The sequence below is a fragment of the Pseudophryne corroboree genome, chromosome 2 (assembly GCF_028390025.1).
Source record: "Pseudophryne corroboree isolate aPseCor3 chromosome 2, aPseCor3.hap2, whole genome shotgun sequence".
NCBI classification, from domain to species: Eukaryota; Metazoa; Chordata; class Amphibia; order Anura; family Myobatrachidae; genus Pseudophryne; species Pseudophryne corroboree.
In genome coordinates, this window is record NC_086445.1 from 1,020,735,707 (window position 1) to 1,020,754,142 (window position 18,436).

At 45.5% G+C, this 18,436-nt stretch overlaps 1 protein-coding gene across 2 annotated transcripts in view; it reads right to left on the reverse strand.

Annotated features, from left to right (window-relative positions):
* Positions 1–17,264, reverse strand: part of LOC134988188 (OX-2 membrane glycoprotein-like) — a 17,271-nt gene extending 7 nt beyond the window's left edge. Inside the window, exons 1-5 of one of the 2 annotated variants that reach the window (XM_063950529.1) lie at positions 17,184–17,264; positions 13,427–13,768; positions 9,632–9,940; positions 3,590–3,721; positions 1–2,230 (exon numbers count right to left, since the gene is read on the reverse strand). The exon at positions 1–2,230 is cut by the window's left edge and continues 7 nt beyond it. In XM_063950529.1, the coding sequence (XP_063806599.1) occupies positions 2,121–2,230; positions 3,590–3,721; positions 9,632–9,940; positions 13,427–13,768; positions 17,184–17,241 (951 nt within the window). In that variant the 5' untranslated portion in view covers positions 17,242–17,264 and the 3' untranslated portion in view covers positions 1–2,120. Of the gene's footprint in view, positions 2,231–3,589; positions 3,722–9,631; positions 9,941–13,426; positions 13,769–15,985; positions 16,080–17,183 lie in introns of those variants that run through there. The other variant, XM_063950530.1, reaches the window with a different exon arrangement.
* Between the last annotated feature and the right edge of the window lie 1,172 nt (positions 17,265–18,436).

An 18,436-nucleotide genomic window follows, 5' to 3' on the forward strand; every position in this document is an offset into this window, starting at 1 on the left:
ATGAGATAACCTAGAACTTAATACAGCTAGCCTTACAGTTTTTTTCCCCTCTGCTGCTGGTAGGCTCTACTGTACAATAGGGATGCTGGCTGGGCACAGGCTGGCTCCACAGTCCACACACCGTCCTCCTTGATTCCGGCAGCCTGCACGCCCAGCCAATGACTGAGCCGCAGGCTGCTGCTCCACAGATTATTGGACAGCTGAGCAGTCGCTCAGCTGTCCTTCCTGTTTACACTCCCCTCCCTGTGTGCGGCACCAGCATTTTAATGCTTTGGTGAGCCGCGAGCCGCCGGGGGACATATCTCAGCTGCTGCCCTGCGTGTGGAGCGGCTGCGCTGGGAGCGCTGCACCGCAGTTCGGACCAGAGATCTGATCTGCAGCGGCGGCGGGGGCCCTTTTTGAAAAAGGGGGCCTGGGGTACTTATCCCTCTTAATCCGGCTCTGAGCACTGGGTGTGATAAAGTGGAGAGAGGTAAAATACCAGCCAATCAGATCCTAAATGCCATGTTACAGGCTGTGTGTGAGAAATGACAGAAGCTTATTGGCTGGTATTTTATCTCTCTCCACTTTATATCTCTCCAATGCTTAGAAAATAGCCACCTAAGGGGCTGATTAGAGATGTACGCAAATGGCTTCACAGCTGCGAGTGCTTGAGTCACTACTCCCCTGTTACCTCCACAAATGGTCTCTGACTGTCAATCACTTTACAAAAATAATCCTCATTAAGACCGCCAGCATCGCGGCAGACACGCCGCGTGACTCATACACATGGACAGTAGAAAAATCGTCACTCCGCTATGTACAAAAATCGACATTGCGTCCATTTCTGAATCAGGGCCTAAGTGGTAGATTTATCAAAATTTCTATAAGGAAATGTGGAGCTGTTGCTCATAGCAACCAGATTTGAAAAATTAAAGAAATGACTGACTTCCCGGGGTTATGCGCCTGACATGAAATTAGGAAATATTGCATCCTGGGAGCAGAGGAGAAATATTGCATCCTGGGAGCAGAAGAGAAATTGCATCCTGTGAGCAGAGGCGAAGTATTGCATCCTGGGAGCAGAGGAGAAATATTGCATCCTGGGAGCAGAAGTTTTGTCCATTAATACTGAAATAAATAGTTACGTAGATCTACACTTTCATTGTACAATCACATTGCACAGACCACATTGCAATTTATTGATTACATGGTTTTGTGTTTTTTTTGCCCCTCCCCAACTCCAGCGTATCCAGCCCCATTGTTGATGTTAGATAAAACCAGAGTGTCAGAGGGGAGCTGAGGTTACTTGACACTCCCAGAAAACGGCCAGTTACCACCCACAAACGGCCTCTTCTATCAACGGCCGTGCAACCGAAATTTTCGCACCATCCTGTCGCTGTTCGGTGACACGCATGCGCATTGCGGTGCACACGCATGCGCAGTAGTTCGATAATTGCCCGCTGTGCAAAAATGCACATCAGCGGTCAGGTCTGAATCGGGCCCACTGTCAGAAGCCAGGTAAATGAAAACGGGGATGAATTGAGGTGGGTGAATAAGGGGATCAATTAAAACAAACACAACAAACATTATAACATTATAAAAAGATGTAATAGTTAAATATACTATGGGTCCTGAATCGCACACGCTAGTCCTAAAGCAGACGCCATCTGCCGCTTATTTTGCAAACTGCACGTGCAGCACCATGCATAGGCACCTTGCGTCTTCTGTCTGAGCTATGCAGTTACGCCCAATGTGCCCACATTTTTTAACGATATCAACTAAAACAGAACTTGTAACATTATTTATAACCCCTGACGCCCCATTTCTTCCTCTATGTCGTAAATTTATCTCATGGATTTTTTTAAAGTTGACTTCTATGGTAAATATTATGGAATAGTCTTCATGCATGTTGAAGGTTGTGTTATATACATCTGGTACCTTCCTGGTGTCCACCGATCGCTCCGTCCTTCTCAGTCCTCAACCGAGCTTCACGTACATCTGTGCAATATTCCACAATATTACACTATTTTTTTATATTATTATTATTATATCCCGGAATGTTCCAAGTGGTAAAGTGCAATAGTGTCTCATTAGCTGCTCATCTATGTAAACATAAACTTGACTGAAAGTCCGCCTTTAGCTTATCCGGATGTTCTTTCCTTACAGAGGTCACTGTCACAATGACACTTTAATAGAGTAGTTGCATTTGGTTGTTGCAGGTTCTCTGACATGTTTCCATTTTTTTCAAAGTCTAAAAGGAAAAAAAGGAAGATATTTACTTTGAAGAAAGTGATAAAGGAGTGACAAGTGGAAGGCGATAACGCACCAGCCAATCATTACGGGTTTGGAAAATGACAGTTAGGAGCTGATTGGCTGGTGCATTATCACCTTCCACTTATCACTTCTTTATCATTTCTCCAGGCTCAAAACATCTGACCTTTTGTTTGGAAAAGGTGGATACACGAGGGAGGAGGGTACACGGACAAAATGTACTGGAACCCACAGCGAGCAGCCTGGCAGGTGTGTAGTGGTCTTGTCGACATTTATAATGTTGGCAAGACCAAAGTTGACCCACCAGAATGCCGGCACCAGGATATCGCCAATGTCAATATGATGTTGACATCCCAGTGTTGGCGTTTCCCGGTCCATATTCTGCTTGTTGACAAGTCCTATGTAACCCACCTGCCATATTCTTAAATAAATAGTCTTAGCCTGCATTAGGGTGCTGCCTCCACTCTACTTTTTAGGAAGCTCACTGTACAAAGTCCAACCAAACCTGACATTTCTGCTCTACGCTAGCCATCAAGCACAGAAATTATGCAGATCAAAACCTTGAAATTCTTACTAAAGTAATTATAAGTGCCATAGAGCATACCTCCCAGCTGCCCCACTGTAGGCAGGATTGTGCCAGTTGTGGGAGCCAGTCCCACATCCCGGCAGCCAAGAGGTTTGACCCAAATTGTTGGAACCATTGACAGGTGAGTCCCCTTCCCCACCATGCTGTATGGCTGAGCTGTGGTGAACAAGTGGCGTCATTAATGGACAGGTGTCGCCATGTGGTGGCAAGGTGCTGGGGGGCAGTTTGGAGCTTCATAATACCTAGGCTACCGCATTGCATTGTGGGACTGCCAAGCAGGACACCACCACACCCCTACCTTGAAACGGTCATGTCCCATTTTTGGAGAGGATGTGGCTGAAGATTAATCAGAGGCCACCGGTTTAGTGATAGGCCAAAATCATTTAAAAGAGTATGTAAATGACAGAATGAAAGTCACATGGATGAGAAAAGAAAATATTCAGCAAATTCCCACAGATTACTCTGACTGGTGCCAGTATCCGATTTATGACTAGTTTGTATTTGTATTTCCTAGCCTTCCCTACAAATAGACAGCTGCTGTGCAATCCTCCTAATTGTATTGCCTTTTTCCATTGTTTTTCGCTTCTGTGTATTTAAAGACATTATTGTGCGGCTGTAAATGTTCATACCAAGCAGATCCCAAATTGAAGAAGTACAAGGGTTCCACCTTTATATCATTACTATGGACACGGTGCTGCCACAATCATAATACTGTATACAGTAAAGGATGTATTAGACGTGGAAAAAACTCACCGGGTAATTTTGGTTTCCTGAGTCTTCGACAGATAAATATTCCGATCATCACTAAGATTATAACACAGAGGGTGCACGTTATAGCGATAGGGATGCTTAAATCAGCCGTGCTCGCTGATGAGCCTTTATCTCCTGGGAAATAAAGAGAAAGTTGTTATGTATAGAATAAATTCAGCACCAGTTGTAGACAATCGTTTACATTCATCTCATTCACTCACAGTATTCATCTTAGCATGGCAGTTCCCCGGTATAAAACACCCTATTTACTAGGTGATGGGTTTGGTGTCATTTAAAACCCACCGGAAACCACCACAAATATATTGGCAGTTCCGATAGGTGCTGATATAGGTGCCAGCGGTGTGTGATGGAGGTCAGCGCATGCGATGAATGACTTAACCAGGTTGTGGTTTATTAATCCAGTAGAATGAATTGCAGGATAATACAGGGTTAACACAGTAGGTATACAATACAGAGGGTTCTGTGGATCCATCTAGGAACATGCAGGGTTAATGCAGGTGGTTTGTGCGTACATGGGGGCACCCACACTGTATATTTACAGACAACGGCGGCAGTGGAACACGCTCCCACTTACATACAGCAGTGGTGACACAGTGGAGTATGAAGGGTCTCTCCTGTACTAAGAGGCAGTCTCACTACGGAGAATCTATGGAGGGCGGAGCTTAAGAGCGCACGTTGATGCCGCACAAGTGCCGTAATGCACTAGGGTTAGAGACTGAAGTTATTACCTAGAGTCAGGGCTGCCATCAGAAATTGTGGGGCCCGGGATTGACAAAATAGACAGGTGGGGGGGCCTTCTCCCCAAAGATTCTGCCACACTGCTCCACGCCTATGTGATTACATGTAGGTGGAGCATTGTGGACCTGCAAGAACGATACATAGAGAGCTGATGAACAGGGAAGGCCTGTTTCAATAAGTCCTCCCTGAACATACATGGGGCCACAGTTAAGTTGCAAGGACATTCATAAAAATAAAGTAGATGAAAGTACATTTACAGAGGAGAAGGTCCTAATAGAAATGTCAAAACTAAAAGAGGATAAATCAATCGGGCCAGATGGGATACACCCAAGAATACTAAAAGAGCTAAAAGATGTGCTGTTGGCACCATTAACAGAATTATTTAACCAGTCACTAAATACAGGTGCCATTCCAGAGGACTGGAAAAGAGCGAATGTAGTTCCACTGTACAAAAGTGGAAGCAAGGAAGAAGCAAGTAACTACAGACCAGTAAGCCTTACATCAGTAGTAGGGAACTTAATGGAAAAACTATTAAAAGAAAGAGTTGTGGAATATCTTAAATCAAACAACTTACAGGATCCAAAACAGCATGGATTTACTGGTGGGAGATCATGCCAAACAAATCTTATTGACTTTTTTGACTCTGTGATGAAAATAATAGATCAAGGGGGAGCTGTAGATGTAGCATATCTAGACTTTAGTAAGGCATTTGACACTGTCCCACATCGCAGACTGCTAAATAAACTTGAAACAGACAGTTGTAGTAAATGGAGTGCAATCTATGGAGGGAAATGTTACCAGTGAAGTACCCCAGGGATCTGTACTTGGACCAGTTCTCTTTATTATCTTTGTTGGTGACATTGCAAATGGTATTGAAGGGAAAGTAATGCCTTTTTGCAGATGATACAAAGATATGCAACAGGGTAGACACACCGGGAGGGGTAAAACAAATGATTGATGACCTAGCTAGGCTTGAGAAATGGTCAAGAACGTGGCAACTACAGTTTAATGCTAAAAAATGCAAAATCATGCACTTGGTTCTCAAAAACCCAAAGGCTAAATATAGTATCAAGAGTACTATAATGGAAACTACTGAGTAGGAAAGAGATTTAGGAGTCACTATTTCAAGTAACTTAAAGGCAGGGAAGCAATAATGCCACTGTATAGGTCATTGGTACGGCCTCATCTGGAATACTGTGTCCAGTTCTGGAGACCATATCTCCAGAAGGATATAAAAACATTAGAGAGTGTACAAAGTAGGGCAACTAAAATGGTGCATGGCCTACATCACAAAACTTACCCGGAAAGGCTAAAAGATCTTAACACGTATAGTTGGGAGGAAAGAAAGGAAAGGGGGGACATGATAGAAACTTTCAAATATACCAAGGGTTTTAACAAAGTTCAGGAGGGAAACATTCTTCAAAGGAAGAGAAGTATTAGAACTCGAGGACATACACTGAAACTGGAGGGGGGGGGAGGTTCAGGGGAAATGTAATTTAAAATTACTTCACAGAAAGGGTAGTGGATAAGTGGAATAGCCTCCCATCAGAGGTGGTAGAGTCTAAGACTGTTGAGCAATTTAAACATGCTTGGGATAGATATACACGAATATCCTTACAAAGAATTAAGGTTCAAAAAGGGTTGAGATTACCTAAGGATAAAAAAAAAAAGGGGCAGACTAGATGGGCTAAGTGGTTCTTATCTGCTGTTACATTCTATGTTTCTATGTTAAGTGATTTTCAGATGCAGTCTCCAGATTGTTTGCAACTTTAGGCATGAGTGGGTTACAGTACAGTATGTTGGTGCATCCAATGCTGGGTGTTATAGCTACAACTAATGTATAATAGTGCCATAAAAATGTGTTTATAACCCGATTTTGAAGTAACGTAGTAAATAAGACATTTCATATTACTTTAATATTAGACTACGTTAAAACGATCGGTTCCCTGTAGGAAATTCTATAATCCTTTTCCTCCGTGCTGTGATTACAGCACTTTCCTTCTATGTTACATCAGCCCGCTATTGTTGTACAGCTTGGTGTAGCGCTCCAGGTATCGCCAATAGGAGGCAGGGGTAGGCACCCTCTCTGTAAGGGCCCAGGACTCCAGTCCCCGCAGTCCCCCCCTGTTGACGGCCCTGCCTAGAGTACAAGCTGTTTCCTCACAGCCGGACCACCATCACCCTTCTCCCTGCAAGGTTCATCAGCTGGGGTTCACTACGGCTGGCCGGCGGTCGGGCTCCCGGCGACCAGCATCCCGGCGCCGGGAGCCCGACCGCCGGCTTACCGACAGCTTGGCGAGCGCAAATGAGCCCCTTGCGGGCTCGCTGCGCTCGCCACGCTACGGGCACGGTGGCGCGCTACGCGCGCCACACTATTTTATTCTCCCTCTATGGGGGTCGTGGACCCCCACGAGGGAAAATAATTGTCGGTATTCCGGCTGTCGGGCTCCCGGCGCCGGTATACTGAGCGCCGGGAGCCCGACCGCCGGCAAACAGAAGACCACCCCATCAGCTGGTGGAGTGGTGAGTAAACTGTGACTCATTATATTGACATTCCTATCAGGTTATATAAACCCACAGCTGGGATTTTACTATTCTGATTCATTGATAATCTGGAGACTTCCTTTTTACAACATAGGTGACTGCCAGCATTTCTCCATATAAACCAGACAATTGAACATTTACAGTAGGTGATTACCTGGCTGTCACACTCGAAAAATTTAATGAATTTTGAGCTGATTTTTCAGTATTGGTGCAAGTTATAAGCATCACTTGAGTATTTATATATTATTTTTGTGCTGTTATTTTTAATATATATGTTACATTTACTAACAAATTGTCTTTGTAAAAGCCTTGAGAGACATTTTTTTAGTCTGTGTGGACAGGCCCGGCGACAGGGGGGGGGGTCAAAGGGGACACCCATCCCGGGCCCACGACGTTGTGAGAGGCCCCAAGGTCCAGCTGCGGCAGTGCAGTGACGGCAGCAGCATGTCATGGATTTAAATAATTGTATAGATCGCGCACACTGTGTAGTTAAAAGCATTTTCTAAAACCATTTTTCGTCGTTCAGAGCATCACCCCCCCCCCCCAGGGTAACCCCCCACTGCCCCGGCCGAGCCCCCTGGTCAGCTAAACACATACATATAAACACACACATATGATATATATACATGTGTATATATACGTGTACTGTATGTATATATATATATATATATATATATATATACGGTATATATATATATATATATATATATATATATATATATATATATATATATATATATGTGTGTGTGTGTGTGTGTGTGTGTGTATATATATATATTCCAATAGATGAACCCGCACTCCGTGCTGACAATTGTGTCAATGAGAGGGTGCCTTCAGTGAAGAAATGATGCAGAGAGAGAAAAGACTGCGGCACTCCAAGTGATGAAAGAATGTTTTTCAAAGCCCCGTGCAGCTTTAGTTTTTCAGCACGGGGCTTTGAAAACGGTACCTGCGAGTACCGAAACGTTAGCACGGTACCTGCTGTCATGATGTTTTCCATAACTTAAAAATTCTTTCATCACTTGGAGTGCCGCAGTCTTTTCTCTCTCTCTCTCTCTCTCTCTCTATATATATATATATATACACATACACACACACAGACACACTAGTTTTACAGACCCAGCATATACTGGGTCACCTCAGTCCCCACCCCCGTGATTGGCTCCACCCAGTTCTGGAAACCCCCCCATGCAAATCCTGCGTTTGCCACTGGTGTGCAGTGACGCTGCATTGTCCCCTCCTCTCCTCTCCGCCCGCCATGTCTCTGCTGTGAGGAGCAGAAATGTAGGAGCAGGACTGCGGCTAAAGACTGCAAAGCCCGCACGCAGACACACTCAGGGAGGCTTGTTGTCGGGACTCGGAGCCTGGGCTGTATTGTGGCGCCAGCAGTTGTGTGTTGGTAAATGTGTGCGCTCAGCTCTCCAGGAGTTTGGGGCTTTGGTTTGGGCACCTGTATATATATATATATATATACACAGAAATAGGATGGCGGAACTCTGTGACTTTGTTTAAATCCAAAAAATTTGCTTTTTAATATCAATGTTTCAGCCAATGCCCGTCGTCAGGATAGCAAATACAATAGTGACCACAAACCAGTCATATAAATACAGAAGTGGGGGTGTTTATATGTCTGGTTTGTGGTCACTTTTGTATTAGTTATCCGGACAACGGGCATTGCCCGAAACGTTGATATTAAAAATCAAATTAGCATTTAAACGAAGTCTCCGAGTGCCGCCATCCTGCTTCTGTGTGTGTATATATATATATATATATATATACACACACACACACACACACACACACACACACACACACACACACACACACGTATGTACTATTTTTTTACTACATTCCTCTACATTAAAATGGGGGTCAAGGAGGGTTGTGGGGGCCCTAGAGATATCTTTTGTACCGGGCCCCAAAATTTCTGTTGCCGGCCCTGTGTGTGGATACAGCCAATACTGTAGGTGGACGTTACTGGAGCGGCTTTTTGCAGAATGGTGGCGGCAATAATATGCACATGCAGCTCGAGCCATCCCCTTTAGGTACGCCATACTGTGCAAGCCCTGGGATGCCCACTTTCAACCACTGGTTCTCCACACTCCACCATCGCATGCACCATCAACATTGCACCAGTCTATCCCAAGCATGCCTCACCACCCTCCTGCAGCTTTTGTAGGTGCAGTAGGACCCCTGAGTCATAAATTGAATGCTTCTCATTGCCGGGACAACTCTTAGCAGAGGTCCAGGAAGGTAAGTATTCCTGCATACTGCCAATCACAAATGCCGAACATGTAGACAAAACAGGGTGGGATCTATACATCCCGCCCAAAGACAGGTGCTCATAAAAGCTTGAGAAACATTATAGCCATCTATAATATAAAAGTGCATTCATCATCATCTATACAGTAGCTGTAGAACTTGACAACAAAACTACAGTGTGGTAAAACTGCAAATTCATGCCCAACCAAAATGGGTTGGGTAGAATGTATGCCTGGCCGGTCTTGAGGGCCCCGCAATACTACATTATAGATAGGGGACTAAAGGTCTCTTAGCCCTAGGGACCCCACAACCTAACCGATAACCAATAGTTAAGGCAGAATTGGTCATGTGACTGCATGAATCAGTAACAGAGAGCTTCCTATTGGTCCATACAGTCACACCGCACCAGGCCCCACATTCTAGCTCAGCGGCCATTGGGTGTAACAACACATCAACTAACTAAAGTGTCTCATAACTTACGAGTGTCATCTATGAGTGCAGACAGACGTTTCTCAGGGCACAGAGCCGGGTGACGCACCACGCAGATCACTTCAGTCACATCTAGGGTCCGAGAGCTGCTCTGGGTAAAGTTACTTATCACGGTGACGGTTCTGTTTGAGTTGACGATAGTGTAAGTTTCAGGGGTTATTCCCAGATGGTCCGGAAGCTTCCATGTGATTTCGGGGGTGGGTTGACCAGTGGCAGAGCAGGTGACAATGTGCTGCTTCTCCGAGGTGTTACCAGAGGCGATCTGAGCTATTTCCAGGCTGGGGTCCAATATGTTTGTTTCTATGCATAAAAAGAATCACATTAATATAAAATGATCCTAACAGGTGGATATAGAAAAGTCACATAAAGATAAAACACAGTGTTCTTACCTGGTGCACTATAGGTATCAGTGGGTCCTGGATACCAGGGCATCACGGCAGTTGTAAAATTACAAGTGTTAGCATGTTCTGGCAGTCATGGGTATGCTGGCACTTGTAGTTCTACAACTATCAGAATACTCAGGCGGTTTATGGCTATCAGGGCTAGCTGGGAACAGCAGTAGCCCCAGGGAAACATTGATGGTTTTTCTTTGCTTTAAATATTAATTACCCCACAGCCATCAGTCAGAGGTGAGAGAAAAGCCTCAGTGATTCTATGGCTGGGAGGGGGGCTGGCTGGGGGCATTGTTCCTGACAATATGAGAGGGACAGGGCAGTTGAGAGCAGTGACGGGCCTGGGTACAAGTGGGCATGGTGAAATTGGTCCTGCCTCCCACATTTTTGGAGACTGGTGCGGCTCAGGGGCAACAGCTTCCCTGGACCCTCCCCTGCCCAGCACACAGTTGGGGAGAGAGACTGCTAGTGTCTCCTCCCTCTCCCTGCCCAGTGCGCTACTGACCCATGCCCCACTGGGCTTCTCCAACTGGCTGGAGCCTGGGTAAGTAGGAGACAGAAGCCGGCAGTATGATGCCAACAAGGTTAAAATGCTACTTAGAGTACACAGTGGACGGATAAAGTAGGGGGATGTACTAAGCAGTGAAAAGAGTGGAGAAGTGAGCCACTGGAGAAGTTGCCCATGACAACCAATCAGCTGCTCTGTATAATTTTATAGTATGCAAATTCTAAATGTTTCTTCAATGCTGATTGGTTGCCATGGGCAACTTCTCCACTGGCTCACTTCTCCACTCTTTTCACTGCTTAGTACATCTACCCCTAAAGTACCAGCCAATCAGCTCCTAAGTGTCATGTTACAGGCTGTGTGCGAAAAATGACAGGAGCTGGTTCATTGGTACTTTATCTCTCTCCAATTTAACACTCTCCAAGGCTTAGTACATTGGTGCAGACACTGAAGCGTTTGTGTACACAGATGCTTAATCGCTCACTTTGGGGCTGGTGCAAGACTCCGTTGTGCAACCTATGGTGGCTTCGAAAGATACCCCAAGCGGTTTTATAGCATCTAAAAGGCACACAAAGTCGGCACCCCAGTCCTTATACATTCAGAGGCACGCTTGTACACCAGGGGGTAGATTTACTAAAGGTTCTAAATATTAAAAGAGTGGTTGTTACCCAAGGCAACCAATCAGATTGTAGCTATCATTTCTCTGTTGCATCCTAGAAAACGATTGACAAAATCTTAGGGGGCACTCTTATCAAGGGAATATTGGGGGTAATTCCAAGTTGATTGCAGCAGGAATTTTGTTAGCAGTTGGGCAAAACCATGTGCACTGCAGGGGGGGGCAGATATAACATGTGCAGAGAGAGATAGATTTGGGTGTGGTGAGTTCAATCTGCAATCTAAATTGCAGTGTAAAAATAAAGCAGCCAGTATTTACCCTGCACAGAAACAAAATAACCCACCCAAATCTAACTCTCTCTGCACATGTTATATCTGTCCCCCCTGCAGTGATCATGGTTTTGCCCAACTGCTAAAAAATTTTCCTGCTGCGATCAACTTGGAATTACCCCCATTGTGGAAACAGAACTTTTAATAAATCAAAGGGGAAAATTCAATGAAGGACGAATCCTTTCACCCGTGTGAATCTGCGCGGCAGCTGCTGCACTTTACGGCAGCAGGATCTCGCACAAACATATTCTCTACCCTATAGGGTAGCGAGCACTTTTGTGCAAATCGTTTATCTGGCTGGCCAGACAAAGGATGTGAGATAGGCATCTTCTGTGGCCAGCGTTTTACGCCGTGGTAATGGCAATTCGCACCCTTTACCGGCACTTGAATCCCCCCCCACGCCAAGAACTTAGAAGTCTTTAATAATATATCACTTCCAAAAGAAAATGCTAAACAAGTCGTGAGAAATATGTGAAGTGATAAGAATGGGGTGTTGGAGGCAGCATACTCTGACACAGGTGGCGATATAAGGGAAGAAATACTGTACTTTGCTATGACACCAGATACAAACACATATCTGTAATGACCAGGTATAATTAAAGGTATAGCTTCCATATTGTTATTAGTGAGCCATATAATTACTGGGTGCACCTGTCTTGTAGGTGTTATATGTCCTCTCTGCACGTGTCAGGCTGGATACAGAAAGATAATAGTAGCCTAGTGTGAGAGTGCTTCCACATTCTGCTGCTCACCATGGGGTAGATTTACTAAGGTGGGAGTTTTTTTTTAGGACTGGTGATGTTGTCCATAGCAACCAATCAGCAACATCACCATTCTAAAAAACTCCCACCTTAGTAAGTTTACCCCCATGTGCCAGGTAAGACAGTGGGGCTGATTCTCCAGACGTGGAAGTTATTCACACAGCCGCTGCGTCTATAAGCAAAAGCCGCGGGGAGCGTCTTCAGCCCACTGCCGGCTTCTGTGACCCGCTGATGCGGCTGGGAATGGTTACTCGGGACGTCTGGTGAAATAACTCTGCCGGAGACAGTGAGGCTCAGTCTGTGGATGCGGCCACTGGCATCAGCACGCACAGAAAATGGGGACAACACGCCCACTTTTCCAGAATGCTGCCCACCGCTGCCTCCAAACGCCACCCCCCCCCTTCCCCCTGATTAGGTCATGCCCCCTACAATACCCAGGAGCTGGCAGCGGTGTTGTCTTATTGATAGATAGCAGGTACAGCCGTACTCACTGTTACATGTACAAAGCTGATGAAGCAGAGTGTGAGCAGAGTGGAATTTCACACAGCTCATCTTCCAGTGAGTGTATGCTGCAAACGGATAGTGGGGCAGTGAGGTATACTGGAACGGCTTCATATTAAGTTATTAATCAGGTCTCTCGTAAGAGCTAAACCGGAGACTTCTGCCTCCCACCATGTCACAGTAAAAGACAAGATGGCCTCTGCACATGCTCAGTAGAGATCTCGGAGGCCATCTTGGGATAGGGCATGAAGTCTCCCTGCAAAACAGAAAGATTGGAGTACGCAAAGTAGTGCATCCTCTTTCAACAGGCACATGGTGAGCAACAGAATCTGGAAAGCAATCTTACAGTATGTTACTATTATCTTTCTGTATCACCACTGAAACATGCAGCAAGTGTACATAGAATACTGTACCTATGGGGCACGTGTCCCCAATAATTATAGGACACAACAATAATACTAAGTACGTCATAGCTTTAACTAGTAAAGGGACCCGGTAAAAGTACTGTATATAATGATGTTACAATCTAGTCGGCAGATATTTTATACAGGTGATGGTTGAAGATTGTACAAGTGTGTACGCATGCATTGGCAATTTCCGAACGCACTGTAAGTGATATCAAAAGTTAAACCATCTGAAGTGTGACTGTACAGGTGTGTACCCGGCACTAGTGTCTACTTACCGTACACATCAAGGCAGGTTTTCCCAGAGTTAGCCCCGAATGGATACACGTTGAAGATGCAGGTGAAGCAGCCTTGATCCTCCAAAGTGACTGGGTTAATGGTGATGGCGGAGGCGTTGAGAGTATCTACAGTAAACTGTTCCGTCCGCTGGAAGTAATAGCCAATGAGCTTCTCTCCATACTTCTTGCTGTAGGTGGCCACCGGCCCGGTGAAATTGCCAGATTCCTTCTGCCATGTGATTTGGAAGATGTGTGGGTAGCTGGTGATCAGTTGGCACCGGAGGGTCACATTGCCCCCTACGGCCGCTTCTTGGGTCTCCACAGTTTTTACTTTAATTGAACCTTTCAATGAACCAAAAATGACAATTGGTAACAGGACAGCTACTGTACATCTCATATATAACAAACAGCAAAATAAATACAATTATATTTTATTGTATCTATTTCACTTTTCCACATTCAAAGCCCCGAATGTTTCCAGTAAATGACAAGTTTATTTGCATTGAGTAATTTTCACTTTTGTTCCCCCCACTCCTCCGGCTCACCCTCAATTCTCAGCACCCCCACTTATCTTCCAGCTCACCCCCCACTCATCCTCCATCCGCTCCCACTCATCGTCCAGCGCACCCCCCACTTGTCTGGCCCTTAGAAAATGCACAGGACTGCGTACTGGCAGACACTATGGTGGTAAGTGTCAGTGGTGTGTAAATGGACGTTAGTCCACATGGCAGATGACTTATGCAGGAAATTAGTTTATTAACCAGGTGGAAACAGGTAGCAAGATAACACAGGGTTAATAGTATTGCAGCAAGTACAGGATACAGAGATATCCAAGTTGCAGCCAGCAGCGTACAGGGTATGCTGGACATTGTAGTGTGCCAGAGTGGTACACTGTGATCTGCTATAGCGGAGGTGCAGTGGGATCTCTATGTATAGTAAGTGGTGGTGGCACCATCGTGGATATTGAGGTCCCTGCTGCCTAAACCAGTAACAGAGCATTTTGTCCCTCCTGGAGAGGGTCATGTTGGGAGGTATGCGACAGTCGGCATGTCGACTATCAGGGACTATTCCCACTTGTGGGTATCCACGACACTCATAGAGTGGGAATAGAATCTGTGGCGAGCGCAGCTCACCTAACGAGCCCGCAAGGGGCTTCGTTGCAGTCGCCCCTGCCGGCATTCTAATCCCTGGGATCCCAGTGTTGGTATGGTGACCAGTGGGATCCCAAGTGGCGGTCACCCATACCCTACCCATCCTGAAAACCACTGGAATAAAGCATACTGGGGGAGATGTACTAAGCCTGAAAAGTGATAAATATCACTGTGATAAAGCACCAGCCAATCGGCTCCTAACTGCCAGGTTACAGGCTGTGTTTGAAAAATGACAGTTAGGAACCGATTGGCTGGTACTTTATCACTGTGATATTTATCACTTTTCAGGCTTAGTACATCTGGCCCACTGTACGTTCCAACATGACTCACTCCACTAGGGTCGGTGACAGAGGGTCTATTCATGAAGCAGTGAAAAGTGTGGAGAAGTGAGCCGGTGGAGAAGTTGCCCATGGCAACCAATCAGCATTGAAGTAACATTTATTAAGTGCATTCTATAAAATTGTACGGAACAGCTGATTGGTTGCCATGGGCAACTTCTCAACTCTTTTCACTGCGTCAAATGCTCTGCTCCTGGACTTCCCTCTTAATTTAGGATTGCCGGCACCTGTGTTGAACAGGTTAATGGATAAGGATATCCAGGGTTACGGGGCATAGTCACGCACTATGGTTATTATAAAAAAGAGGGGTAAAACGTAACGGCAGTCATCAACTTCAGTCAAAATTTGATACAAAATAATCGTGCATAGGAGACCACAAATAGGTTGAACTCGATGGACAATTGTCTTTTTTCAACCTTAGATACTATGGGGCAGATTTATTAAGCCTGGTGAAGTGATAAAGTGGAAGGTGATAACGCTCCAGCCAGTCAGCTCCTAACTGTCATTTTTCAAACCCAGCCTGTAACATGGAAGTTAGAAGCTGATTGGCTGGTCATTTATCACCTTCCACTTTATCACTTCACCAGGCTTAATAAATCTGCCCCTATGTTACTATGATAACAAAGGTGTTTCACCACAGGTGAGGGCAATATTAAATTAAGGACAGTTCCAAAAGCAGAGCATTCTGTCCCTCACGGAAAGCGTCATGTTGGGAGGTATGTATGAATGAAGTCATATAACAGGAGACAGATTACAGTGTACAGTATAAGATGTCACACATAACTACTGTACTCCAGCATACAGTAACTAGACATCTGTGCTGCTAATAATAATAACAACATCAGAATGAATGAGCATAGTGTCTTAAATCTTAGATAAGTGTCTATGACAAAAGGTAAGCAACCTTCTACCTCTGAACTACAAGTCCCAGCATGTTCACAGTATACTAGAATAAGTAGTAACAACAGTAGTTCTATAATTACATCAGGGGACTGCAGCAGCCTGGGTAATATTAGTCATATATATAATACAGTATATCTTCTACAGGTATCCTCAGTCTGAGTACTCACCATGTACTATGCCGCGGAGACACCAAATCACAACGAGGAGCCTCATTTTGCAGGCGGAACAGCAGAAAAAGTCTAAACCCAAAGCAGCAGTGACAGAAGCCTGATCCTGCTGGACCTGTCAGTCTCCTCAGACTGCATACTGTATGTGTAGGAGGAGGCGAGACTGAAATCAGTCATGTGTGGGGAGGGAGGTTGTGATGTCAGATAGGGACCAAAAAAAAAAAAAGAATTTCCCCTTTCACGTGAAGCTCCAAAAAGTACATGATTTCTGAGGCTATATATACTGTATACTGCTTGTAGTCACGAGGGGGGGTTTACGTGGGGTGCTGACCTGCTGCTGGTGTAATGGAACCAGAAACTCATCCCAGGGTCATTGCTATCCCCAAGCTAGGTAATAAAGACCCATCAGCGTCTCTGACAGTGGTACTGCATGTCATACATGGGATCAGTAATCCTAGTCACATGCACATGGCTACAGAGCTGTATCATAAATGCAGGTGTGCAATTACTAGAACATATGACAGGGCCGAAACTAGGAGATTTGGCACCCGGGGCAAGCCATTAACTTAGCGCCCCCCCTCGAATTCAAGTGTGTGTGTGTGTGTGTATATATATATCTATCATACTTGCCTACCCACCCGGAATGGCCAGGAGGCTCCCAAAAATCGGGTGACCCTCCCGGCCCCCCGGAAAGGTGGGCAAGCCTCCCGCTTACCCCCTCGGCCGCCTGCAGCAGAGAACATGCGGGCGGCCCGCGAACATGCGGGCTCTGTTCCTGGACTTTCCTGGTACTGTATGATTGCCATCACCTGTGGTGAAACACCTTCCTTATGAATTACCTAGCTCACCACAGGTGATGGCAATCATACATTACCAGGAAAGTCCAGGAACAGAACATTTTATCCCTCATGGAGAGGGTCAGGTAGGCTAGTATGGCCCATGTGTGTCTCTTAATTACAGAGAATCAGCTTCAGTGCCGCATCTTTTACTTCTGTATCTACTTACACCTGCATGCTGACCAACAGGGACCACTCCCACCACAGCGCGGCGAGCGTAGATATGCCCGGTCACGCATACCATACCCATACAGATATGTAGTGACACACCTAATCACATACAATCACACACATGCACACATTCATACACACATATAGCGGTCGCAGAAACATACAGTGCCCCTTCCCTGAGTTATACTCACTGTTTAGGCTGTGCTGCTCTTCTCCCCTCCTCTCTCCCACGCTGTTGCTGGCTGACATGGTGGCACTGTGTGCTGCTCTGTTGTGACGATCACAGCACGCTGCAGAGATGAAACTGAAAGTAAAGTACAGCTCCCGGCAGCAAAGGCTGCTGGGAGATGTAGTTTATTTTCAGTGTCATCTCTGCGATGCTCTGCGATGCCCACGTGGACTACGATTGGGAATAGTAACCTGTTCCTGGTCATATTACGGGAAAAAATGACACAAAAAGAAACAGATAAAAAAAATCTATGTCGACCCTTTTATGTGTCGACCTGTCACGTGTCGTCAATTTTAACCTGCCGACTATTTGTCCATGTCGACCATGTCAGTGTCGACCAATAGTGGTCGACCTAATAACTGTCAACCTTAACATGCTCGACCATTCATGCAGATGCTGGGCTGCTGTAAGAAAGTGCTATTTGTACTGCACCACTGGAATTTGTCTAATCTCTGTCTGTCCCTGTGACCCGATTCTGAACAAGGAGATGTTTGTAGTTATTACATCACGATACTGTGCACGGCTTTTGTGCTTTTTCTTTCTTTCAGATTTCTTGGTTAAAAAAGGGGGTTATTGATTTCCTGGCTTCTTTTTTTATATTTATACTTGTGTGCTTGGTGACACTCTTTCAGTTACCCGGGTTCGAGTGGCGGCTAATTGTGCAAGCCAGAGTATTTCTTCTAAGGGGCCCTTTTAATAACGAGTGACAAAACTCGTTGTGAATGATAAAACTCATTGCGTATGATAAATGATGCTTCAGCCAATCAGCTCCCAACTGTCATGTATTTGAATAATGACAGTTGAGAGCGTATTGGCTGGAGCACCGTTTATCATACGCAACAAGTTATATCATCTACAACAAGTCATATCAATTGATAAATGGACCCCTAATGGTGGATACAAACGTGGCGATTGAATATTGTCCACGTCGGGATCCGGCGACGAACGACAGTGGGGGGGGGGGGGGTGGAGGGAGCGGGGCCCTTGCTACATTCGGCAGCATGGCCTAGCTAGCGACAGCCTCATTGAGATTTATATTGTGTCATTAAGCCTAATACAGGAGGTAAGAAGGAGATACATTGTACCCTCTATACTGCTACAGGCGGGAGGCAGTCAATTGATCGCCGGACGGGATCCCGGCGGTCAATATACGATGCCGGTATCCTGACACAAGCTGCAATACCAGCGGTCAGAATCCTGGCTGCTTCCCCCACT